This window comes from Sebastes umbrosus, chromosome 12 (assembly GCF_015220745.1).
Source record: "Sebastes umbrosus isolate fSebUmb1 chromosome 12, fSebUmb1.pri, whole genome shotgun sequence".
NCBI lineage: Eukaryota > Metazoa > Chordata > Actinopteri > Perciformes > Sebastidae > Sebastes > Sebastes umbrosus.
In genome coordinates, this window is record NC_051280.1 from 16718558 (window position 1) to 16745176 (window position 26619).

Below are 26619 nucleotides of genomic sequence, written 5' to 3' on the forward strand. Positions count from 1 at the left end.
AAACATCAGACCGTTCCTTTTAATCATTAGCAAACGCTGCTCAAACTCATACCTGCAGGCATCTAATTTACCTGCAGGCAACTAATTTATATAAGCGATAATGATTATTTCCATTATGAATTAATATACCGGTTATTTTCACGATTCATGTAAAATTTAGTCTATAGAACATCAAAAAAATTGTTGAAAAATGACCATCACAATTTCCTACAGCCAAAAGGGATGTCTTTAAATTCGTTGTTATTGTCCAACCAACAGTCTATAAGCCAAATATGGTTAATTTACAATGATATAAAACAGAGAAAAGCAGCAAATCTTCATATTTGAGAAGGTAGAACTATGAAATGCTTAATTATCAATTAATCTAGAGCTGCAGCGATTAATCGATTAGTTGTCAATTGTCGTGCAGCAATTAATCGCCAACTGTTTTGATAATCGATTTGAGTAAATTTGAAGAAAAAAAAGTCTAAATTCTCTGATTCCAGCTTCTTAAATGTGAATATTTTCCGGTTTCTTTACTCCTCTATGACAGTAAACTGAATATCTTTGAGTGATTGACAAAACAAGACATTTGAGGACGTCATCTTGGGCTTTGGGAAACACTGATCAACATTTTTCACTATTTTCTGACATATTAAACACCAAACATGTAATCGATTAATTGAGAAAATAGTCGACAGATTAATCGACATTGAAAATAATTGTTAGTTGCAGCCATAGATTAATCAACAAATAGTTTCAGCACTACTTAGACTTGCTGAGCAACACTTGATAGCATCAGCACCTCAGTCAGAATAGTGTGTGAGTGAGACATTTCCCAGCTCGGAGTGAAATCCTTAAATCTATGGACTGTCTTGTGCTGCATTGTGAAGCTATTTTGACAGTCCCTTGCTCTGTATTCTCCCTCTGTCTGAATAGCTGCTGACTTGGGCTGCTGGTGATTGCCTGAAGGCTTTGAGTTTACAGGCGGCTGGCTTTAAGGCAAAACCTTCAGAGAGAGAAGGTCATCTATCTGATGCCAGCTTTGCAAGGTTCAAAGAGAAAAAAAAGCTAATTGGTCAAGGGTAATTGAACAAAAGCAGCCAGGAAGGAGATGGTCAATATCAAGTGTATTCCAGTATGGAAGAAAGATCTTGTCATCTTCCATCTTCATTATTGGAACCCGCCGGCTCTCCCGCGATGCTATCTCACCTTGTGGGGCTGTTGAGCAATATTTAGAGGAATTGCAATTCTTCAGGTAAAAAAAAAAAAAGTGCAGTTTGCAATGCTGTTTTTCTTGTTTCGTCAGTGTTTAAATCTTTTAGCAGGAGCTGTAATGGAATGCAGCTCGTGGTCCTCGCAGACGATTTGTTCTCCCTGTTTTGGTTTTTGATAAAGTATAGCAAGGTTGCATTTTCATTCTTCACTTAGGATGAATACATTGCGACTACACGGCACGACAAACTTCCCTTATGTAACCTCCTATTTTTGATTCATTCTCTCTCTCTCTATCTTACTTGCATTGTACCTCTCACACATGCTATCATTAAAAAACACACTTTAAAAGGAATATTTTCCTTCTGCTGTGTTACTTTCAGCCAGTCTGCCTTTAGTTGCTCACTAAAAACAAACAGGTACATCTGGAACTACGGGTATCAACGTGAAAACATCTGCCTCGACTGCGGTTACAAGCAGCAAGAAAAACGTGCTTAATTCACCCGTCATCACAGAGAGATTTATTAGTAGTAAGGCGTGGTGCACTTTAGGACAATTGATTGCATGTGTTTGGGTGATGCTATTAAATTAGGCCTGGAGGCTAAACTTATGACTTCCTTTGGACCCCGAACTGGTCTACTGCATCCTCTTCCCCGAGCCCAGAGGAACTCGATGCGCTCCGAGTACTCTGGAGACATCTGTGGGTCTCCAAGGTAGCAGCACAAAGGAAGATTAGGCACCCTCCTCCAAGGCTTTTGTTAAGTAATTCCACATCTCCTTTTAATAATTCAAAGCGGCACCAGCAGAAGCCTCCACACAAGCGATGTATGGTAACGTTGTGATCTCTGTGGCCGGAAGGAATTTTTATCTTTTCCTTTATGCCGTTTTGTGTGCTATAAACACGAGGGGGGGGCCTGCCAGGGAAACATCTCCACACAAAAGGATCACACAATGCAGCTCTTAGGTGTTTGTGTTTGTGTAGGAGCTACGTAGGCTGTGCTGCACTGTCACTCACTTGTAACATGAACTGGTGTTGTACCTCTGCCACTGAGGCACCGGTGGGACTCGAGCCCCCATGAGCCACCTGCCTGCCGTGTATGTATGTATGCGTGCGCGAGTTTCTGTGTTGTTTTTTTTTCTCAGCGCAAACATGCTGATGAAATAAACATCACACGGACTTACTTCTGTCTCTCGAGGAGCTGAGGATCGGTAGTCATCCGCGGAAGGCATCCCTGTATGTCATGGGGGACAAAGCTAGCATGAGATGGCCTTAGCTGGAAATAAAATGAGACTTATCTAGTTGAATTCTAGAAACATGTTTATACACGCTGCTGTGTGTATTTTCGCAAACGCAGTGGGGCATTTAGACAGTCTAATTTACTGTAATGTTTTGGGGGGTTTTAGGTTCTTCTTTAATAGACCTTAAGGGGCCATACTTCCCTTTTTTCTTTAGTTTTCTCTCCCTCCAACTCTCTCCTCCACTGCACCTGTTTTGAGCAATACCTTTGGGGCACAGCTTGAGGTGAATAATGTATGAGAGAGAAGGAGAATCAGAAAACCTTTGTGGACCCTCTGTGTCTGGCTGTCTGTCTGTCTTCCACCTCCTTTGTCTCCATCGCTATTTTTTCTCTAGGTTTTTTCCTCTCACTTCTGGGTTAATTTTAAAAAATAACTCAAATCTATCTGTCTCCGTCTCTTGCAGTGAGGTTTGTGGACTGTGGCCGAGGTGGTCTGGTGCGGTTTGAATGCAGTAACCCATCTGACTTCCGGATAGAGGCCGACGGAGTAGTCTATGCTGCCAGGAGGCTTCAGCCTTCTACGCTCCCTGAGTCACCGCTGCTGATCAAGGCCAGTGACGCCACCACTCAGCAGCAATGGTCGGCCCAAGTCAGGCTGACACTCTCCAGCCAGCAGGTGAATATCCCTCCATCACTCCCACACACATTTCTGACATGTTTGTTGATTGTCTGACTGATGTTACTGCTGTAGAAAGGTGGAATGATCAATTCTCCCCTCGCATCCAAATAACTTACGCTTATTAGGCACACTGCACATTCACAGATGACTAGTTCCCTAAATTGTAGCAGGTGTTCCGAGAGACTGGATGGATGCTCACTAATTAAAACTTAATGTGTCAATTTAGTAGGAGCACAAACATATACTCAACACGGTCAGTGGGTAGCAAGAGCAGATGCAAAATAGCTCCTCATAAAGTTGATTTCAGTGAGCATGCCTTGTGATTGTGAGGTTATTGCCTTATCATCCAAAAGGGGGACACACCTCTTTTCAGCGCTTCGGAAGACGGGAAGCATCTGTCTGAGCTGTAGAGCGCCGTTCTAACCGTTCCGCTGGACGTGTTGCGCAGTCATCTGCAATTAGTTAGAATGACCGTGTGCTCATATGTCAACATTGTGGTTGGCTGAGGATCAGAGGAAGTGCACAGAAAAAGCACTGCACATGTCCTCCCTGTCTGCCTTGTAACCAGGAAATGAAAAGAAGCTCCGGTGAAGGCGGTGTTGTTGTAGAGGTTTTAACTGCAGTGCCAGTGGATTATGTGATCCTGCTCAATTAGATAATATCTGCTGCTTTAAACCAACAGGAGTGACGCTACACACACACACGTACACATACACACACACACACACGCTATTCTCTACAGATGCAGCGATTGCAAATTTGACCGATTTATGTTTTTATAAAAGTCTGACCTGCTTATTCCAATTTTTTTTTTTCTATAACTGCAACTCCATATGACAGCATTCACAAACATTTTTGTAACTTACTCTTTAATGGAAAATTCAATTGTATTTTCATGAATTATGAACATGATATCTAAATAGTATTTACACATCAGAGAAGAAAATGTATTCTATACTGTGTATGTAGGCCTTTTATAGAGATTCAACTATTTATCTAAACTATGTATTTATTTATTTATGTATTTATTTATGTATTTATTTATACAAAATTATTTATGAATCCGTATCTATTCAAAAGAATGCAAAGGTGTGTGTATTATATTATATTAACTCACACTCCTGCGGCGAGCGGCGTCCTCCTGCCTACCCCACACCTACTGACTGTTAGTTACTCTGAGCAGCATGCAAGGAAATTAATTATAATATACTCTATATGAATATATTTCTCACCTTTTCCCTGACGGTCTGAATAAGTCGCTAAATTTGTCATTACTCGTTTTTTACAAATAAAGTTGCAAGGAGGATTTGAAAAGTCGCTAAATCTAGCGAGAAAGTCAGCAATTTGGCAACACTGTATGTTTGTGGCTGTGACAATAGCCGGTTACGGTATGCGCCACTAAGCCCGCGACGTGAACCATCGTGCGGCGCATGCTTGTAAATTTGACCGGCACAGAATCGGCTATATCTGAGACTGATTGGCCGGTCACAGGTTATGGCCGAAACAGATAATTTAAGTCCCGGGATTACTTTTCAAGGAACTAAAAGGTTCCTTCAGCCTACTGTTGTCTACGTTTCCATAGCGGTTTAAAGACCAGCGAAGATTCGGCCACAGACATATGAAAAAGTCACATGACATGGAATGAGGGCTGCTGGTGGTGGTCCGTTTCATCTAAAAAAACATGTTGAAAAACATGAAAATTAAACGCTAGGTTTTGTCTCACCGTGACATTTACGGCTACATAATCAGCAAAGGTCATCCCTGCAAACCCCACCCCAAAAGTTCTTGTACTTTCAGAAAGCACTACCCCCCCGACCAGGGCCTTTATGGAAGGTAAAAAGTCCCTGGAAATTAGTTTACACCGTGGTCCCTGTGGTTAAAAACGCAATGAGTTCCTCAAAAGGTTCTTATTTCCGGGGAAAAGTTCTTGCGGTTGAAACGGTGCTTCTGCTATTCTCAACTCTGTGTGCTGCTCTCTATCCTGACCCAACCCATAGGGTATAAGTGAGCCTTTATTTGCATATGTTAATAATGACTGCTGTAAGATCTTAAATCATTAGCCTTGTGGTGTCTTAATGAACACCCCCAAATACAATAATCGTGTTTGTTTTACAAAGACCAATGTGCGTGTCTTTTTTGTATCCCTATAATACACTTAAGCAAATGGCCACAAGTGGCCATTCCTGAATGGGCAGATAATCTCAGGAAAGGCGGGGTGTTGTACTTTATGTGGGTGCCGATTAAAAGTTAATACCGACAGTTATGTGTAGTTACTGTCAGTGCTGCGGGCGCGGCGGTCTGCTGGGCCGGAATTAAACTTGTAGCCGGTAATGATTTCGTGGCTTTTCAAAACACCATCGTTAGCCACTGACACTCATTTACTATAGGGACTCCTGCAGGTATGTGATTTTAATGGTACCATTAGTCATTGTTGTCGGTTGGTCAAAAGCGAATACATACCGGTCCCAAACAGGTTAACAGAGACTTTCAGGTTTTTTTAAGTTTTTAAATAAATGACAGAACCGCACATTGGCTGTACATGTTCATACAGATTATCAGCTGCATCATCAACAGCCATACAGTGATCTGTATATGCAGAGAGCTGTTGGGTTTGCCCTGATTTGTCCGTAATGAAATCAGGGATTGACTTTCCTGTATCTTGCACGTTTATGAGGTCACGAGTGGTTATCTTCCCCCCCAGCACAATTATTGTCATGAATCATCACGCATCTCTTAATCACATCAGCGATTACATTTTTTTTATTAGTCCATGAATGCGGCAGCCTTGGGGAAACATTTTAATCAATGACAACCAAACAATATCCTCATTAACGAGAGAGTGTCCTCGGCCACCGTCTCCACCTCTATTACAACCTCTGCTCCACTGCTGTCCGTGAGGAGAAAATTTGTTAACATCTGAAAGGGAGAATTTTTCTAAAAGGGCAAATACACACACATGCCTAATTCTTCCCACACACACACACAGGTCATCACTCAGCCGAGCACTCTCCTGGACTCTGAAGTAGTCAGAAGATGGAGGGGGTTTCGGAGAGTGTAGATAGGCTCGGTACCTCCAACGCACCAGAGATAGATGCGTGTTGGGCTGAGCAAACCCACCATGCCATTCATCATTCCAGACGCAGGTTGCAAATAATTACTGCTCTCACTCGCGCCCATTTTAATAGGGTAATAGATATTTCTGAAGCGTGCTCCTTCGCTATCAGTCCGCTCGCCCCTCTGCATTTCCAATGTGTGAAAGCAGTATAATCGGATTTCAAACATGATTAGTGGAAGCTCTGCGACAGCTCCCCAGATGTTAGAAGGGGGGGACATGTGGGATATGGGTCACGCTATAAGGTGACAAAGTGGTAATTAATTTCTGTGTTTGCATAGGACTCTTTGTAGTATTTTGGAGGACTGGACTACCTCACAACCAATCAACATTCAAATAATTACAGGCAACAGTAAGGAAGACACTTCAAGGGATGTGACAGCTCCATTGAAATTCCAGCTATCATTCATTGACATTGACGGATTTTACATATTGTTTTTCTGTTTTCCTTCCCGCCTCGTTTTGTTCAAGGTTATTTTAACTTTCTCTGGCACTACTTCAGTCTCCTCAGTCTCTAGAGCGGCATAGGCAATTTGAGCCATCTGTGTGTTTAGTGTCTGGCTTGCAGGTACCATCCTCCTTTGTTTCAAATCTCATTCATTACAGCCGAGGGAGGATGGCAGATCCATTATGGAAGCTGGTCTGTCTGTGTGGGTGCATTTTATCAGGACATAAGAGGAGGTCTGCCATTTAAAGCAAACCGGCGCCGGCGGTGCGCGGCAGCTGCAGTAGCCACACCAAAGCATTTCAAGGCATATCATCGCATGTTGTACTGTAGGTATTTTAAGCTACAAAGACAGTCATAAAATGTTTGATTGAACACACATTTTGAATGCGTATTAAATGACATTTGGAAGAGCTTATTAGTTTTGCAGGACATGGCAGCCTGTTTCCTTTGATCACCGCATCAATTTCCTTTGGTATAACCAAGAGGGAAGGATCATCAGTCAGCCTACGATACTATTATTTGTAGTAAGGTATCCCTTCAGTATGTGGGTTGGCATTGGCTGCTGTTGTTTGTAGCTTAATGGTCACACGATCAGGATTAAGGGTTAAGAGTTTTTCATTGACGAAGGGGAAAAATAATAACAAGTCTATAGCAATGCTAGCAGTTACTGTATGTGATGTATGTCATGCCATTAAATTTTGCAATAATTTAGTCAGGTATTGGACAAATTGAAATTGTGACTTGTTTATAGCGCTAGATAAAACGTTAAAGGTTTTCTATACGATATCCAGAGCGTTAATATAGCAGCAAAAAAATGATTTGTTATGTAAAGATATAGAGGAGTAATGTCTACCTGAGCAGAGAATGAAGTCTCTCCCTCTGTGTTTGTTGTAATCTGAGCTTCTCTGTGATTTGTTGTTGTGATAGCCGGGTGCACGTGCCTTTTAATGCATGTGAGCGTGCCCCACTGGCTAGCTCACGGCCGCCACTCTGCACTGTGCTCTCATACGGCGGTTAAGGCTGATAACGTCGTCCCGACAAACGGCGAAGTCGCGGAAGTGTAGCACCCACCCTCCGGTTCCCCCCGTGTTAACGCCGTGTGCTCTGTCAGCACTGTTGCCGTTGTTTGCATTGTTAGCCCTATCAGCTGCGAGCCACCAGCTCAGCTGTCGCCATGTTAGGACGGAGTCGTACGGAGGCGATATAAATGCTCCAAATTTTGCAATTAGCACCTTTAAGGAATCATCAAAGTGAAAACAATTCATCCTGAGAGGGACATACATTTGTATACGTAATGTTATAGTAATCCATTCAGTAGTTGTAGAGACATTCCCACTCAAAACCACAAATGTGAACCTCATGTTGGTGCTTGATGAAAATTTGGGAGATCACTGAAGTCATAGGATTCATCCTCTGGGGACCCTGAATGTTCCTACAACAATCCATCCAATAGTTGTTGAGATGTTTCAGTCTGTGGCAGACCGATCAGCCGACCAACATTGCCTTACATACTGTAGAGCCATGCTGCTAGCATGGCTCAAAATGGATGTACTCATATTTTTTCTACAAAGATATGATCACTACTCAGCTCTTGAACTAAATCATTTCCTTCTCACAGGTCCAGCAAGTTGCTGCCCCTCCAGTCATGTCCAAGGATTTGAAGGAAATAGCGTTTCCATCACGAAACACGGACAGCCAACTCAAACGCATGAAGAGAGACTGGGTCATCCCCCCAATCAATGTCCCAGAGAACTCACGAGGCCCATTCCCGCAAGAGCTTGTCCGGGTAACGTAGCTCACCCAAGCGCACGCACACACACGCACACACACACACACACACACACACCACTCTCAATACTTGAAAGAAAATGCCTTTTGCTTGATATGACAACCTTGTAGCTCCCCGTTGCCCTTAGCTCCCACTCAGAGGGTCACAGACATGAGACTTGCGGTTTCAACAAAATGCTTCATATTTACAGCACTTTGCTAAAGGTTAGGACACTTTTTTTCCGCTGTATTATTTATCTTTTGTTTCAGGGGGCGGTCGGTACTAATGTAACCTGGCATTATTTAGAAGCAGAGAGAAATCTGAAATGCCCAGCCCACCAACGCAATTGTTCCTCGGTTGCCTGTTGAGATATTATACTCCTTTTATCATGGCTCAAGGACACGCACGGCCAAATTAATTTGTAGCCATTCTCTGGTCAGGGCTGGGTGTGGGTGGACGGCTAACGGAGGACAAGCAATACTCGGGACAGCTAAGAAGTAGATCCTTTTTCAGCATGTTAAGCTGACTTCCTAACCGAGTTTTAAGTCCTGTACATGCTATTTGTATGTATTATATTTAATCCGGCCATATTAGAGGGGATGTTTCTGGGCTTTAATGGATGATATCAGGATGAGGAAATGCTCTGTTTGCTCAGCACGGATCCAGGGTTGTAGGCACAGAGGGTCTCGGCTTACATGGCAAACAGGATAGACAGCCCAGCCAAGCCAGAACGTCAGATGCACACACTCTTCATATGCACTCTTTTACTTACACAGCAACATATTTTTAAACTAATACTGATTGGTGATGGAGTAAACATCCCAGGTACATAAACTGTCAGTACATAAATTACCACATTTAAGGGATCTTTAAAAGAGAAATATCAGTGGATATGATTTCAGGTTCAAAATCCAGTATTATGCTAACTGTAGCATTGTTTTGCAGCTTTCATTAATAAATCTTTCAACCCACAGATCCGGTCGGACCACGACAAAAACCGGTCCCTCAGATACAGTGTGACAGGCCCTGGAGCTGACCAGCCCCCCACTGGCATCTTCATCATCGACCCGATCTCCGGAGAGCTATCCGTCAACAAGCCCCTGGATCGAGAGCACATCTCCAACTTCCATGTATGTCACACACAATAGTTCTTAAAACAAAACTCTCATTAATGATCCTTATATTACCAAATGGTGTTTCCAGCCTGCTTTATCAAGAGAAATGTGTTCTCTATGGAGGTGCTGTACATTCCTGCCAGTTGTCATGTGCTCAGGAGTCATGTGTAGTCTGAACAGTCTCCTCAGACCTAATAAAGACTGGGGTCTCCCAGGAAATCTGACTTATCCGTCTGAGAATGTAGGGGATTTAGCATGATGTTGCTGACTGAACTGTGGGTGTGTTAGATACATTATGATAACCTCCAGCTCCTTCAGAGCTGCTTTATTCATTAGTGGTTCTCCCATTACACTGCAGTGGTCTTAGTTTTTAATGTTATTCAAGAATGTGCTTTAAGACAAACCAGTGGACAAGCAAGGTTGTAGTTAAAATTAAATGATAGACTTCAGCATTAGACAGTCTACTTAACTTGCGCGATCTTTGAAGATCACGAAAGACTTTCACAAAAGGAAACCTTCACAGAGGTCCATACTGAATTGTAAACTGTAGAGCAATACAGGAGCAGCTCAGTATTGTTTTAGTTGTCACTGTGGTGTGAGTTTGAAGGCTGTTCTCCGTTCGTCCGTACACCGTTCATAGCTATATTTACGTAAAGTAATGCACTGTAATTTGCCATGAAGTATAAAGAGCAACAAACGCCGCTTAGGAAAGAGGTCGAGAACATACAGTATAATTCACTGATTGATTTACACTTTAACTAGACTGCAAGGCATTACACGCAAATGCATATGATGTGTACGGTTCATAGCTGGTAGATTTTCTATATATATATATATACTGTATTACCTATATTTATTTTCTAGAGCACGAAGTCAGTGAAGTGAAATCCTGTGTAAGGCACCAACCCTGCAGTTGTGCATAAGCAGGAAAGATGCACTTGAAGTGCAAAAACATGCAGCACATCAGAGTTGTTTTCCTAAAACAGAAGTGAACCTGTGCTGACCCAGTGTAGGCAACAGTACTGAATAAAATCAGAGTGTATTTGTTTCAAGAGACGACCAGCTGAAATGCTCGTGTTGTTGTCAACTCCGTGGCAGGTATCTGAGTAAATCTAATAATGTGTTTCTCTTTGGCCTTGTACATGTGATAGAGCTTGTTGTGGGAAGAATTCAGTCTTTACAAAACCAGAAGTCCTCTCCTCCTCTCACGCTGTTCTGATTAAATTGGATTTTCTGAACCGTTTGCTCTTCTACATACAGTAAACAACTCATAGTGATGAGTTAGTGGGGTTAATTATCACAGCAGTTCAATGGGATGACATTGAGAGAGTAGTTCGCGCTTTGTCCAAATATATTGTTTGCACAGTTGAGAATCGTCCTTGCTTGAACAGTTCTACAGCCCAGATGTGTTTGTGTTTCCTCCAGCTGAGAGCTCACGCAGTGGACCTGAACGGCAACCAAGTAGAAAACCCTATTGACATTGTGATCAATGTGATCGACATGAACGACAACAGGCCCGAGTTCACTCATCAGATCTGGAACGGCACCGTTCCAGAGGGTTCCAAGCCAGGTAATGTACCACATAAAGCCGAGCACGGCGTCTCACTGTATGAGCAACCGATTGGCTGTAGTCTGAGCCTCCGGCTTCACACGCTGCCGTAGTGTTAGCAGATCAAACAGCATTGATGGCATTCCTGGGGTGGCCACTTTGTTAACATCGCTTCTGCTGCATTAAAGCACTGGGTGGGATTTTAAGATCACAAGAAAGAACATTGGATTTTCTATATTACAAAGCTGTAAATGTAGTAGTGTTCAATATGCTACTATTCACGCTACTTCTAATAAAAGTATTTGTCTCTGCCTGTCTGTCCCGTAGGAACATTTGTTATGACGGTGACATCTGTTGACAAAGACGACCCCAAAACATCTAATGGGATACTGCGTTACAAGATCCTGTCTCAGAATCCAGAGAGCCCGACGTCCAATATGTTCACCATCAACAACAAGACGGGAGGCATCATTACGGTGGCGGCAGGCCTGGACAGAGAGGTGCTTCTTTCTTTCCTTCATTCATTCTTACTCTTCTCGTTCATTGGTTTATGACTTGGCTTTCTTTCTGTTGATTTCATACACCTTAATGTTGGTGCCATTACACTCCCAACTTAATGTTTATGGATGCAGACTAATAATAAAATTACTGCAGCATTTAAGGGAGACTTTCATTAGCAAGGCCAACCATTATATCATTTCATTTTCATCTGGCATTTGCTGCCTGTTGTAGATGTATTTCATCAAATCCGTTTTTCATGTTTACATAAATGGGCTGAACAGTTTTTTAAATATGATGACAAAACACAGCTGGAGTATATTTGCTAATATCCAGACTGTCTGAGAACTAATGAGCCAAAGTGAATTTTGTTGATTACCAACTAAATGAGAAGTAGAAAATGCACTTGGCTGTTTTCACACTTATTTACTCTTACAAGGAGGCAGCGTGCATCACCGAGCAGCTAAATGTTTCCTTTCCTTCATTCTCGCCTTCTCTGTCTTTTTCTTTCTCCAAAGCAGAAGCTTTACTTTTCCTCTCTATTTCCTGTGCTGTAAATGTTACCTCTCTTTCATTTAATTGGATCGCATGGCTGTTTGAGAAAATAAATAGAATAATATAGAAAGCTGGAGCCAGTTGGTGCAATTCTTGTGAGGGCAATCTGGCTAGGTGGCTGCTCAATCACTTCCGCCCTGGGGCCGCCGTTTTATGTCCGCCAGTTGCCACCATGAAAGTAATTTGCCCGACTCTCATTACCTAGCAACTGGTCCGTCACCTGAGTGGCTTTTAATGTGAAAAGAGTCATTTGTTCGCTTCATGATGGTGCACATAGCAGAGGTGCAAGTTTCACATGTGCGCCCGTAAACTCACATCCCCCCATAGAGAATGAATGGGATTTGTATAAAAAGCCACCATTAGTCATCATAATTAAGAAGCTAGCCAGATTTGTTTCACATTTATACTGATGTGCATTGAGTTTGCCAGCTTATTAGAGACAATTATAAAGTCTGACACAATTCAAAACAACAGGCCAGAAACAAATCCCATCTTTATGAAAATGAAAATGTTGGAGAGATGTGGATTCAACTCTATTGTCATTGTGGAAGCTGTAGTTTGTGGCAGTGTTGTGTTAAACTGCATTGTAGGGCTGCAACTAACGATTGTTTTCATTGTCGATTAATCTGCCGATTATTTTCTTGATGAACCGATTAGTTGTTTGGTCCAGAAAATGTCTGAAAATGGTTAAAATGTCGATCAATGTTTCCCAAAAACAGTCTTATTTTGTCCACAACTCAAAGATATTCAGTTTACCGTCATAGAGGAGTAAAGAAACCAGAAAATATTCACATTTAAGAAGCTAGAATCAAATAATTTTTACTTTCTTATAACTCGAACTGATTAATCAACTATCAAAATAGTTGGCGATTAATTTAACAGTTGAGAACTAGAGCTGTCAAAGTTAACGCGATAATAACACGATAATGTAAATTTGTTTTAACGCCAGTAATTTCTTTAACACATTAATGCAACTCGTGATTTTTAGGTTTTAGCGAGCCCAGTTTTAAAGCTAGAGTGAAGATACTGGCATCATATGAAACTTGTCATGAAGGAGGATAAATAACGCTCCGAACTTGTGCAAAATTTTGGCGAGGAAAACCTGGCATGGTCATTTTCAAAGGGGTCCCCTTGACCTCTGACCTCAAGATATGTGAATGGGTTCTAATGGTATCCAAGATTCTCCCCTTTACAGACATGCGCACTTTATGATAATCACATGCAGTTTGGGGCAAGTCATAATCAAGTCAGCACACTGACACACTGACAGCTGTTGTTGACTTGAGTTTGCCAGATTATGATTAGAGCATTTGTTGATACTAAATGCAGTACCTGTGAGGGTTTTCTGGACAATATTTGTCATTGTTTTGTGTTGTTTATTGATTTCCAATAATAAATATATACATACATTTACATAAAGCAGCATATTTTCCCACTCCCATGTCGATAAGGGTTTTAAATACTTGTCAAATCTTCCTTTAAGGTACATTTTGAACAGATGAAAAATGTGTGATTAATTTACCATTAATCGCAATTAACTATGGACAATCATAAGATTAATCGCGATTAAATATATAGAATATATAATATCGATTGACAGCCCCATTGACAACTAATCGATCAATCGTTGCAGCTCTACTGCATTATATCGAATGGTTTTTCTAATCTTTTGACCTCATTTACATACAAACTGACAATTCAGTGAGCAAATCCACATTTTCCCAACATGGCTACAGAATTGACTTACTGTATATTGTTCAAAGATCAAAGAATTGTGTTTTAATCCTGCTGTTGCTTCTCTTCCCTTTCCCTCCAGAAAGTGCCTCAGTACACGCTAATCATACAGGCCACTGACATGGAGGGCAACCCCATGTACGGCCTCTCCAACACAGCCACCGCTGTCATCAGAGTCACCGACGTTAACGACAATCCACCAGAGTTTACTGCTGAGACGGTAAGAAACAAACTCATAACTGAGAAGTCAACAGAGCAATCTTAGCGAAGGGGATAGCACCACAAGGACCCCTATTTCACCCCATATATGCACTCAACCGCCGGTTCTGCTCACTTACCTAGTTCTGCTTGACCAGCATTTCTGAAGCCATACAGATATACAAGTAGCCAGCCATGCGTAAAGTGCTATATCCCCCTCCAAATGTTGACACATGCAACTACTGGGATGTCTGCCCGAGTGGAAGAGGCACTTACTGTGCTCGCGAATCGCTGAAATTTGTAATGCTACTGTTGTGCCATCAGGGGAGGACAGGGAATGAGATGACCATGACGACATGATAAGTTACCTTAGATGTCTATTTACCCGAGATTGGTCCTGCTGTGCAGTGCGAGGCAGTGCTCGGAGTATTTTTCTGCTGCCACAGCAGTATCACTAACAGCTCGCTGCTCTGTATGTTCATGGTTTATTCATGCAGTTTTTCGGCGAGGTGCCTGAAAACCGTGTGAATGTCATTGTGGCCAACCTGACGGTGACTGACAAGGACCAGCCCAACACGCCGGCCTGGAACGCCGTCTACAAAATCACCGGGGGCGACCCCACTGGCAGGTTTTCCGTGCCCACTGATCCGACCACTAACGAGGGCCTGGTAACGGTCGTCAAGGTAAGGCCTCCTCTTCAAACTCCACCTCTGTAATCCCCTGGAGATACATAGTGAATATATGTATGCTGTATTGAGAGGTTTGAGCATGTTGTCTCTGCATTAATATCTGGCAGTTAGAATATTCGTTATGTTGCTGTCCATTAATGAAGAGAGCGAGTTAATAATCCAACTGTCCTGTTCAGTTCTGTGAAGAATAGAAGCATTTTGTTAGAGATGCACCGAGTGTAATTTTCTTGGCCGATTCCAATTTTTGCCAATTTTCGTTCTTTCTAAGAACTATAATTGGCAGCATACACAGACATTTTTGTGACTTTTCTTTCATTGAAAATTGGAATTCAATAGTATATTCATAATAAAACATTGACTGTTAAATAACTTACATTTTCTCCCAAACTGCACCAAGTTACAAGACATTCTCTCACTCAAACAAATCTCAAAAATAAGAGTGCTCCAGGTTACTGGTCAAATAAAATCCAACTGAAACCACTTTATCTGACATTAGTTTAAAATTAATTTTCCCAGAAGACAACAGGTGCAACATATCTATATAACAACACACTGGTAAACTTTGCCGTTTTTGTGGGTGGTATGTGCAAATGAACGGCTTCCCTCCGTGTTACCGGCGCTCGGCGGCAGAAGTCCGCCATTTGTACTCACCACCCACATTGCAACGATACAAAGCCGGTTGAAAATCGGCAAAGTTTCCCTTCAGTTAATTTCCCCCACGGTTTATTTTGGACTTGCAGATGTTAAAAACTCACGCTGAGGAACTTCCACACCAACGCCATGCATGTTGTGTGTGTGTGTGTGGCTGTGGTGTTACTGCCTGTGCCGAAGTGTGTACAACCATCAATCAGATATATGAGACTGATCAGTCACTGGTCATGGCCGATGACAACTGACAGCTGACAATGACAACTGACAGCTGACAACCGACCAGATTTGACTGGTAACCTATCGATCGGTGCGTCTCTAAATGATGCGTAACGTAACTCCCAGGAGATCAGTTCTGATAAGATCACTGCAGCAGATCTGTCACCTATATTACAATTTTAAAAAATAAATAACTTCTGACAATGATTAGTATGGTTTAAGTGCGACTAGTGAATTCTCCGCTTGGATTATGTGTAAATTTAAATTTGTCAAACTCAGAACGTGATTTTAAAAATGCAGAAATGGTCGGTTGCACAACTCCTTTGCCAGCTCTCTTGCTGCTGTGCATCCTTCAACTGACCACAAAAGGAGACAGTCTCTTTATCACACCTCATTGTCTATTGTGAGCTTTCACAATAAGATGTTTCAGGCGAGAGGAAGTAAAAGCTTTAGTTCTTTGGGTTGCACTCTCACCACTTTCACATAACTAAAAATGTAACGCCAATCAGTTTTGTTAAAATTCATCCTGCATCCTGATGTGTGATCCACTCTCTCTATACATACGCTCTGTTACTGTTTTCCAGCCTATCGACTTTGAGCTCAGTAGGACGTATGTGCTGACAGTGGAGGCGAGGAACGAGGTTCCTCTGGCCAGAGGCATCCACTCTCCTCGCCAGTCCACCGCCAGCGTCTCCATCAGAGTGATAGACGTCAACGAGAGTCCCTACTTCGAGCCCAACCCCAAACTGGTTAGAGTGGAGGAGGGAATGATGCCTGAGTTGACGCTGACCACCTTCTCTGCACAGGACCCTGATCGCTTCATGCAGCAAAACATCAGGTAGATTTTATAGTAAATAGGAATTAAGTCCGTTTTATAGCGTACTTTCCTAGAATACCTGTTCTCTCTTAAGCATCCAGCACAGATGTTTAAATCACGTTTTATCACACATTTAGCTGAACTAACTGGCAACAGCAGCAATAAAGACGCTGGTAGGTTTATCACTGCCTGTATATTGTACTCTATGTGTGAAACAGGAGTGACGTGATGAGGTTAAGATGACTTGCCACTTCCTGCATCATTCCTGCTTCAAATAACACCATTTGCCAGCATCTCATTCTTGTTGAACAAGCCCTATTTTCTTTTCCCGTTCATCATCAAACGCCGTTTGCCTCACAGCTGTTTGGCCGTGATAGAGTTTATCAGCCTGAAAACAGTCCGTGTGAAATAAGCTAGCTTTGTAATTTCTCGGTTTGTCCTACAAATTAGTTTGAGCTACTGATAACAACACGCCAGTTTGGTCTCCCCTGTGAGGCGGTTCTCAAAAGTTAGAGTAATTATGTAAAATGCATGACGTCTGAATGATTTATTCTGTGTAAACAAATAAAAACAAAAGCATTTTTTTTTTTTAGAAGATGTGAAAATGATGGAAATAGGGAATTTGCAGATTCTCACTATTTGCAGATAACTCCTGACTTGACCTTAAATTGAATAGCAAGGATTATAAATCACTGTGTAAACCTCTTTTTTCTTTTCTTCCCCTCAGATACTCTAAACTCTCAGATCCAGCCAACTGGCTGAGGATTGACCCCAACACCGGTCGTATATCAACAATTGCCATCTTGGACCGAGAGTCGCCCTTTGTGAAGAACAGCTTGTACAATGCAACATTCCTGGCTTCTGACAGCGGTATGTAACCATTCAAATGATGCTGCAGTTACCAAAAAAATTCCTCGTTGAGCCCTGTGATGCGCCGGTTACATGGTCTGGGTGTTTTAGCCCAACTGTTACACAAGCACTCTATTCCAGGCCATTATTGTTAGAGCATTCAGGAGGAGATAATGCTGCCTTTTTCAAAAGAAATCCGAGCGGATGTCTAATGTAGCCTACCTCTCAAAGGTCAATCTTCCACCTAGCATCACTTTGACTTCCACTCTGATGTTTTTCACCTGAAGTCAGTTCACAAATGCACCGCATCTGTTGGGAAAAAAAACATACTCTGTTACAGCCACAAAGACATCCTCCAAGCTTGAAGGTCAACCTAGTGCCAGGCACTTGGCGTGTCTGGAGCGCTGACCACCTTAGCTGAAGGTTAATGTGCTAGCAATCCCAGAACCATCCAGCATGCGGGGATACATTCACCTCTTCCCTGCACCGGCGGGATTTACCTCTGTTCAGGTTTACCCTGTTCTGCGGAGCATAGCTTAGGCCAATAGGCTTAAAAACTCTACCAATAAAGAGGTTTCTCAGCATTAATGGGTCAGGATTGGATGACTAGCTCCTTTGAGCGTGGCCTGAATGGTAAAAAAGCCTCTTAGCTGAGTGAATACATAGAGGAGCCTGAGAGGAGCGACAGTGGGCTCTGTTTGTCTGCTTTAGTATTCCCATCCTGTGTCCTTCGTCAGGAAGACGTTCTTCGGAAACACACACACACATACTACCCAAATGTTCAGATATCTCCCTCTTTCTGCCTACCTCCTCACTTGAGATTAGATTCTCAGATCAGTATGCAGTTTGGATGGGTCCTCTCCCACTACGGCAAATAGCTGTTTAGAGTGTCTTATTACAGCATGAGACCCAAAGAATAAACTCCATACTTTACTTTTCCCTGTCGCCTGAATAATGACTGCAAAAATGAGAGATGGCATTTCAATAGCATATATTCCCATCCATATGTAAATTAAAAAAAAAAAAAAAATCCCTTTTCCCATAAATATGTATGTGCTGAGTCGTGTGTGTCATTTTATGGCCCATGCAGGTGTACCTCCAGCCAGTGGCACAGGTACCGTTCAGATCTACCTGATGGATATCAACGACAACGCTCCCAAGGTTTTCCCTCAGGAGACGGAGATATGCGAGAAGCCGGAGCCAAACGCCATCAACATCACTGCACTCGACGGAGACCTGAACCCCAACGGTGGGCCGTTTGCCTTCGAGTTAGCCCACCGGCCCTCTGATGTTAGGAGAAACTGGACCATCACGAGAGTCAGCGGTAAGACACAGAGTTCTATACGGGTGGAGCATAGTAAGGCGATAGTTTGCGTTGCAATATTGTCAAGTATCGATCTTTTATTTCAGAGGTTGTAGCGGGCTCAGTCTTAATGCTAGAGTGAAGATACTGGTATCATATGAAACTAGAAAAAAACCTAAGGTACCATTGGTACCAACCATGTCATGTAGCTTGTCTGGAAGATCGCTAAATAACGCTCCAAAGTTACGCTAAATTTTGGCGAGGAAAAAAACTGGCATGGTCACTTTCAAAGGGGTCCTTTGAACTCTGACCTCAAGACATGTGAATAAAAACTCTTGAGATTAACGGTGAAGATTGTATCTTATTAGATAAACAGATGTTGACAAACTGCAAAATTTGTAGTTGGAAAAAGGCAATAAATCACAATATATCGCCATATATCTGTTCGCAATACTAAAGCATATCGCAAAATGTTTAAAATCACAGTAAGATTGTATCGTGACTTAAGTATTGTGATAATATCGTATCATGCCACCCCTACTATTATACACTAATCTTCATTTGACGTTGATTCAGCTTAATTTGTTACTGGAAAATGAAATAAGAGATGCCCCTTTTCAGCATTTTTTTCAATTAGTCGCATATAATAATTGGAAAGAAAACTGTAAAATATGTAACAATATAGATAAAACATCCCGCAGTCTGTTGTTTTAGTAATTAAAGCTCGAGCTATCTGTGATTCTTCTGAACAACACTTTGGAAACATGAGTAAACAGCACACTGCAGAGGGGTCAGGTAGAGCAGGGAGAGACAATATAATATTATATTAACAGTACCATGCAGTCATTAATTGTTTATGCTAATTTGAAATAAAAAACACGAGTGGTAGGAGCTCATTCGTCGTGTGTTTCGCTATTAGATAGTGTGAGTTGAAAAGCAGTGAATATATCTTAATAGGATAATGGCATTTGGATTATTGCAGCTGGGAATTTAGCCTAAGCAGCATTATCAAAAAGGTATTCAGTAAATTTATAAGCTCCAAATCTAAATCCCGACCATGTTTTGGATTAGATATGCTGATGCAACTTCCAGGTAGGAATTTATGCTGTATATTTGTGGTAATAGGAGTGTAATCGTACTGTGAACACGGCCTATACAAAGGACTATTCAGAGTTTTGATTTAATCCCCTCTGAAAGACTCCTCGGCTAAAGAAACATGGTGTTATTTTATTTTCATACACATTGAGTAACTTAATCTCTTGTCTCACTACTGCTTATGTATTTGGAGCCATCGTGGATCCACCCGCTCACGCTTTTGTCCTCTTCATCTCCCAGGTGACTATGCTCAGGTGAGCCTGAAGATTGGCTTCCTTGAAACCGGCATCTATGAGATCCCCATCATAATCACCGACTCAGGCAACCTGCCCATGTCCAACACCTCCTATCTGCGGATTAAAGTGTGCCAGTGCGACATGAATGGAGACTGCACTGACCAGCAACACATCATGGCTGCCGGTCTGGGCACCGGGGCCATCATCTCCATCCTCCTCTGCATCATCATCCTCCTCAGTGAGTGTCTCAGTGCCCCTCTCAAACACAGCACATCACACGAACACACGCGGGGATTATAAAGACGGCTAAACGTTATCCGAGATACCGTTAGATTACTGCGGGATTACCAAAAAGATAGCCTCGATCAGGCCCCCGTCCAAGCTCTAAAACATCGGATCCGATTACATTTGTCTGAAAACATGTAAGTTATTATGTTTTGTAATATGAGATCTCTCTCTCTGTCTGTCTGTCTGTCTATCAGTTCTCGTGCTGATGTTTGTGGTGTGGATGAAGCGCCGCGATAAAGAGCGTCAGGCCAAGCAGCTCCTCATCGACCCAGAGGACGATGTGAGAGACAACATTCTCAAGTATGATGAGGAAGGTGGAGGAGAGGAGGATCAGGTAAGAATGAGAATGAGAGAAGACAATTATGTTGTCATTTTTAAAGAAACTGAAAACCTATTTTCTCAATCTGCTTCTTACTAAAAGCGGCTGTGTCCTACATAAACACAATTTTAGTTTTTGCCAAAGTAAGAATAGTTTTGGTTATTTTAAAGGGAACGTACAGCATCATGCTCATTTCCAAGTTCATACTTGTATTTTGGGTTTCTAACACATGTTTACATGCTTTAATGTTAAAAAAAACATTCTTTTCCTCATACTGTCTGTCTGAATATACTGTACCTGTATTCACCCTCTGTCTGAAACACTCTGTCTCTTTAAGCCCCCCCTCCTGAAAAGCCCAGGCTGCTCTGATTGGCTTGCAAAAAAAATATGGTAGACATTTGCAAAGGCAGTTTTAGAGCGCTGCATTCCTAATCATATACTTTTTTCTCTTTACTTTTAGTCGTACTGCAGCTGCGCTTACGGAGTACCTACTGTTGCGTGCAGTATGCACACAATTGGGACATACTTCGTCATAACATTGCATCTTGAACTTTGACCTTGCTCATACTGTATATCCACTGTGCAGAGAACTGCGGGTCATAATAGCCAGAAAAGCATGCTGGCTTGCATACTACTAATTGCAACCGGTTGTAGTAGGACATCCTGGTATTTTTGGCATACTGCATTTGACATACTATGTATTGGAACGTACTAATTCTTTTTCTGGCATACTAAATAGTAGTATGGGGATTGGAGCGCACAGTGAATGGCCTGTTGAATCATATGTTTTCTGATCCAGGCAGCACATAAAAAACTGACTGAGTTGTCTTATTTTCACAGATTGTGGGTTGGTAGGCACTACAGATAGCCAAATTTATGTAAAACATGGATGTATTAAGAGAACTGGATACAGCGTCAGAGACGGGCTCGCGTTCATCCCTGTGAAAGTTGCTCTGTGGCGCCTGAAGCCAAAATGGCTCGACTGCCGAGTGATAAAGTACCCGGATCATCCGGCGATCTTCCGCATCCATTGGGCCCGTAGAGCAGGCGCAGCAGCTTTTTCTTTAACTCCGCCTCCCAGCCCTCACTCCAGCCGCTGTCTGGGTCTCATTCACTTGAACGGAGGAAGGAAAATAACTCTGGATTCGGCTATTAGTGCATTTTACAACTTTTAGGACCTAATGAATTAAATAAGAGCTATTCAAGTGTTTGTACTGGGAAGTTGATTTACCTAAAAAATAAATTATCCGCTGATTTACAGACGTCTCTTTCCCAATGTAAGTCTTTGGAAAAAGTATTTTTGGACCCAATGGCGTCACGTGACGGACACGGAAGTTGTAGTACCACCGTTTGGCCAGTGAGTTTTTCATGATATGTCCCCTTTGAATTGAAAAAATTCAGTCCGTGCTGCTTTTTCTCTGCTCTTCTCATTGGTTTGGAGTGAGGTGTCGCATACGTCTGAGCACCAATTGCAACATTTTGAATCAGAATCTGACATTGACATTTTTGTATTTCAGAAAAAATATTGTTTTGGTTTGAGCAAAGACATTTGGTACTAGTAAAAAAAAAATTGTCAAACAACACCCAGCCCTACACATCATGTAGCGGTGCAGTGTTTCTTGAAAGGATGACATAAGGCGAGTGAGTGGTCTGTGTTGTCGGGGAAACATTCAGGTCACATCTACAGTATGCAGCAGAGTAGCCGTTTCTCTATAACTGAAGCAGTATAAGGACAAAGGGGACCACCGAGTCTCTTCCTGTAAGCATGCATGCACTTACATTCTTTCTAGTGTTAGTCCTGCTTCTTATGCTGCTCCAAAATACACTTCACAGTCACAGTTTTCATTGTAAAACTGGAAATAGTATATTTTTCTTAAAAAAAAAAGAAAGAAAAGGAGCTGGGAATCGAAAACTGGAATCAATAAGACAAACACATTTTGATCCAATCGGTTCTGGAGATATTGGAACTGTTTCCTCAACTGGAACTGGTTCCCGCTTCACACAATAGAAATGCATTGCCACAGGCATCAATAAAGTCACATCTCTTTATCCCCCATGCACTGATCAGGCGCGCACAGACACAAACTCAATTGTCCTAATGACCCCTTGTTAGCAGAACGGAATCATTTTATAAAAACAGGCAGTAATGTACCAAATGGGCTGTTTTCTTGCTGCCGGCCCAAGTGCTCCGGTGGCTTAGGTATAGCAGATATGAGCAGGAGACCCCGGTCTGACCCAGCACAGTGCACAAATTAGCCTGGGAGACGTGTAATTGGTAAGCTGATGTCATTTGGAGATAGACATCTGCTGTGGCACCATAATGAAGCTCTGTCTAAGGTAACAATATGACTGGAAAAGCCATTGCACATCCGCTAATGATTAGGCAGGAGGGAGTGCATCCACTTGTGCATTCACATCCTCATTTTTCACACACAAAATGGTCAAACTTGCAGACCAGAACAGGCTGAAAAGGAAACTGTTGCAATGATATAACACTTCAATTTATAGAGGGAAAACAAGCTTCCATTTTGAGTGGCATAGAGGAGGGCAGGGCGCCAGGAGAAAATGGTCTTGTCTGCGGAATCAGTGAGAGTCAGTGTTGGGTAAAAAATGTCTCTTGCTTTCCCAGCGATGTGGTCTTTATAATGTCCACCTCTGTTCTCCCTATCTCCCGCTGGGGAGGAAATTGAAGTGTCAGACCATTGGGTGCTCTCCGAGTATATGATTTTAGTTGCTGCTGTCATTGCCCCGGCTTGTATTGGTTTGTGGAGCACTCATTTCTTCAAAAGGCAGACAGCTGATCAGGCCGACACTCCGCGGACATGGGAAAAAAAATAATGCAGGAATAATAGCAAATCAAGCTGTCGCACACACGTTCACAGGTGAAAAAATAAAGCGTACTGTAAGACGGGGGATGAGTCATCTGCTTCTGCAAATGACCTAAGAATGATTTGATGCACATTAACCTTAGACACGGCGTGGCTTTGGAGGCAGGCTTTGACAAATATTTGATTTGTTTTTCAATCCCATGCAGTAAGTGAAACAAAACAAATCAGACCTAGTTATGCAGATAGTATAAGTGCCTCATGTTGTCAACACAAGACCAGTTTAACACATCAGAAGAACTGTAACATCTTTAATATTATCTCAAGATAATTCTGGTTTATCGAAAAACTGGGGCTTATTTTTTGCACCTTTGGTCATTATTTAAATTATTATAACATCATACAAAAGGAAGTAATTGCCAAGATTTGGGATCACGGCGACATCACCACAACAACGGACGCGTACACGGACAGCTGCAGACACCACGCAGACGCATAGTAGTTCTGTTTATTCTGTCCGTTTGGAAGACGCATTCCACATATACGCAGTAGACCGCTACACTACCACTTGTAGCGTAGTAGTCACAACATATTGTTTTTTGGCAACCAGAAGTGGCACGAGAGGGTGGAGCTAACTACAACCGAACATTGAGTAAGACATTTTTAGACCAAAAAGATTCAAATTAACTTTCATGAACTGAAAACACACTGAAAATGTAATAAATTTCTAAGATGAAATTGCGGACAACTCCCAGACCGGACAACACCGTGGTAGCGACCTGTCAATCACAAGGTAGTTACGTCCTAAAGCATACCCTGCTTTATGGTCTATTTGACTCTAAATGGGACCATAATTTACTAAATGAACATCATGCTGTATTGAAGAAGACTTGAAACTAGCAACTGAGACAATAAACTCATGTTTACAATGTTTACTGAGGTAATAAATCAAGTGAGAAGTAGGGTCATTTTCTCATAGACTTCTATACAATCAGATTTCTTTTTGCAACCAGAGGAGTCGCCCCCTGCCGGCTGTTAGAAAGAATGCAAGTTTAAGGCACTTCAGCGTTGGCTTCACTTCTCAGAACTGGAGGTTACCCACTGGTTGGTAATAATCCATCATTGACTATATTACGTACGAAGGCTAGACTTGCACCTGGAAATCCCTCTGTAATCTGTGGTGGATCCTGTGTGATCACCTGACTACTTTATTACTACTTATTTTTAGCAATGTTGCTGCTTTCCCATATTCAAGAATTAAATAAGTATGTTTAATGTTATTATTACCAGTAGGAATTATGGCAAAAAAAAAACTACAAAATCAATAAACTCAGTTCAGTTTTAAATTGCTCAGCTATGTCTCACAAGAGATTAAGTGTGTGAGGCTTAGCACTGTTCAGTCTCCCGTGTTCGAATGTGGGTCATGAGGGCCAGGAGCAGCCATTTCACCGGGCCAATGTACGTGCGAGGAGTCAATTCCCCGGAGGGGGCTGGTATGTCATTAAACCTTCCTGCTGAGTTCAGCCATTATACGTCTCTGTTGCCATCCCTGTTACCGACTCCTGACCCCTCCGGTGTGCGACGTGAGAGAAGGTCAAACAGGAGTCAGACTAAAATGGACCAAAGATGATGGATGGCGTTACCGCGCGGTGTGTGATGACCATTGTTCTTCTCCAGCTAGCCTCGGGGTTTTACTGTCATTCCCCATGAAATCAAATTACACATGAATAATCAATGTGTTTGTTTTTGGTTTTGAGATGATACTTATTAGTGTGGAGTTGAGTAGGTGTTTGTCAAGTGCCCATGTGCTTCGTCGTGTTTGTATATCTGGGTTGTTTTTGTCGCAGGGTTTATATTCATTCTCGTGGTTATTTTTACATTGGAGCGTCTGCAGCCTTTTTTTTTTTCTTTTTTTATCCTAGGAGTGAGCGTGCAAGCATATGCGTGTGTAGGTACATGTACAACAGAGCAAAGTCAATTTTGAAGGGGGATATTAGAGATGGATGGATTACCGAAAATCTTCTAAAGAGGGACAATCCATCATGCACGCTTATTAGGCACACACCCTGATTCTCAGATGGCATTTTCTTTGTCATATCTGCCGCCACCGCGATACCATCCAGCCATCCAGCTCAGCTCAGCTCTGCTCTTCACCACCAGTCTCTTTCTCTCCTAACTCCTTTTCTCTCTCCTTCACTGTTGCTTCTCCTCCCCCTGTCCATGACTTTGCACAAACTGCGAGCCATTCAGGTTGCCTTGGTAATGTTAATAGGATTAGCAATGGCTTATGCATATCCACCATCCCGTGTCTGGGCATTGATTAGAGCAAAACAGTCGCCTGCACATCCTTCCTGCAGCACACAGCGCACAAGTACAAACACTCTGAGGCGTATGATGTGGTCCTCAGCCTGGACCCCCTTAGTGCTGGCTTCTTTTAATGTGTCAAATTGTCCCTGGGCTTGTGCTTCACAGACAAGAAGATTTAAAAGTTTCCCCTTGTGTACTCTCAACTCTTCCCGCCGCAACTTTTAAAATCTTCCCCCCTCTTCCACTCAGTTGAACTTCTCTTCCTCTTTGCAGCTCAGGATGTGTTTACCTATTTAGATAATCGCACCCCGTTTGGGGGTCTCTCGTCACGCCCGCTTAGCTAACTCCCATCTGTCTTGCGTGTTTCACCAGGATTACGACCTGAGTCAGCTCCAGCAGCCGGACACGATAGAGCCTGATGCCATCAAGCCGGTTGGAATCCGTCGTCTAGACGAGCGACCCCTCCACCCCGAGCCGCAGTACCCCATGAGGTCAGCAGCACCCCACCCTGGAGACATCGGAGACTTCATCAATGAGGTAAAAAAAAAAACACCATCCAGCACGCAGAGTTATTGAATACGGAGATTGTTTTGTTGTCTGGTGAGATCAAATCCCAGGGAAATAGCTGAAGTGAAAGAATCAGTGCTGTTACAAAAGCTTGAATTTCATTTTCAAGTTGAATGACTTTCTTATAATAAACTTGTATCTAAATAAATTTGGTTTATATGTCTCATCAGGCAGTTGTAGAGGGAGGGGGGGAAAAAATGAATCAATTATTATTAGAATAGTTTTCATCTTTTCCCAGCAGAAAGAAGAAACTTTTCTCATCACACATATATCCACTCAGACATACACAAAGCCCCCAAACGTACATGATGCTAACTCACTTGGATATAATTGTTTTTCCTCCTCACTTTCCACCAAAGTAGAGTTATA

The 26619-nt window shown here is 42.3% G+C and overlaps 1 protein-coding gene across 1 annotated transcript in view; it reads left to right on the top strand.

Moving 5' to 3' along the window:
* cdh2 (cadherin 2, type 1, N-cadherin (neuronal)) overlaps positions 1-26619 on the top strand; it is a 72442-nt gene that overhangs the window by 42025 nt on the left and 3798 nt on the right. Inside the window, exons 3-15 of the mRNA XM_037787142.1 lie at positions 2897-3108; positions 8290-8457; positions 9414-9569; positions 10980-11124; positions 11431-11603; positions 13973-14110; positions 14586-14771; positions 16229-16482; positions 17189-17331; positions 18401-18634; positions 19949-20182; positions 20427-20566; positions 26056-26220. Coding sequence (XP_037643070.1) covers positions 2897-3108; positions 8290-8457; positions 9414-9569; positions 10980-11124; positions 11431-11603; positions 13973-14110; positions 14586-14771; positions 16229-16482; positions 17189-17331; positions 18401-18634; positions 19949-20182; positions 20427-20566; positions 26056-26220 — 2348 coding nt within the window. The remainder of the gene's footprint in view (positions 1-2896; positions 3109-8289; positions 8458-9413; positions 9570-10979; positions 11125-11430; positions 11604-13972; positions 14111-14585; positions 14772-16228; positions 16483-17188; positions 17332-18400; positions 18635-19948; positions 20183-20426; positions 20567-26055; positions 26221-26619) is intronic.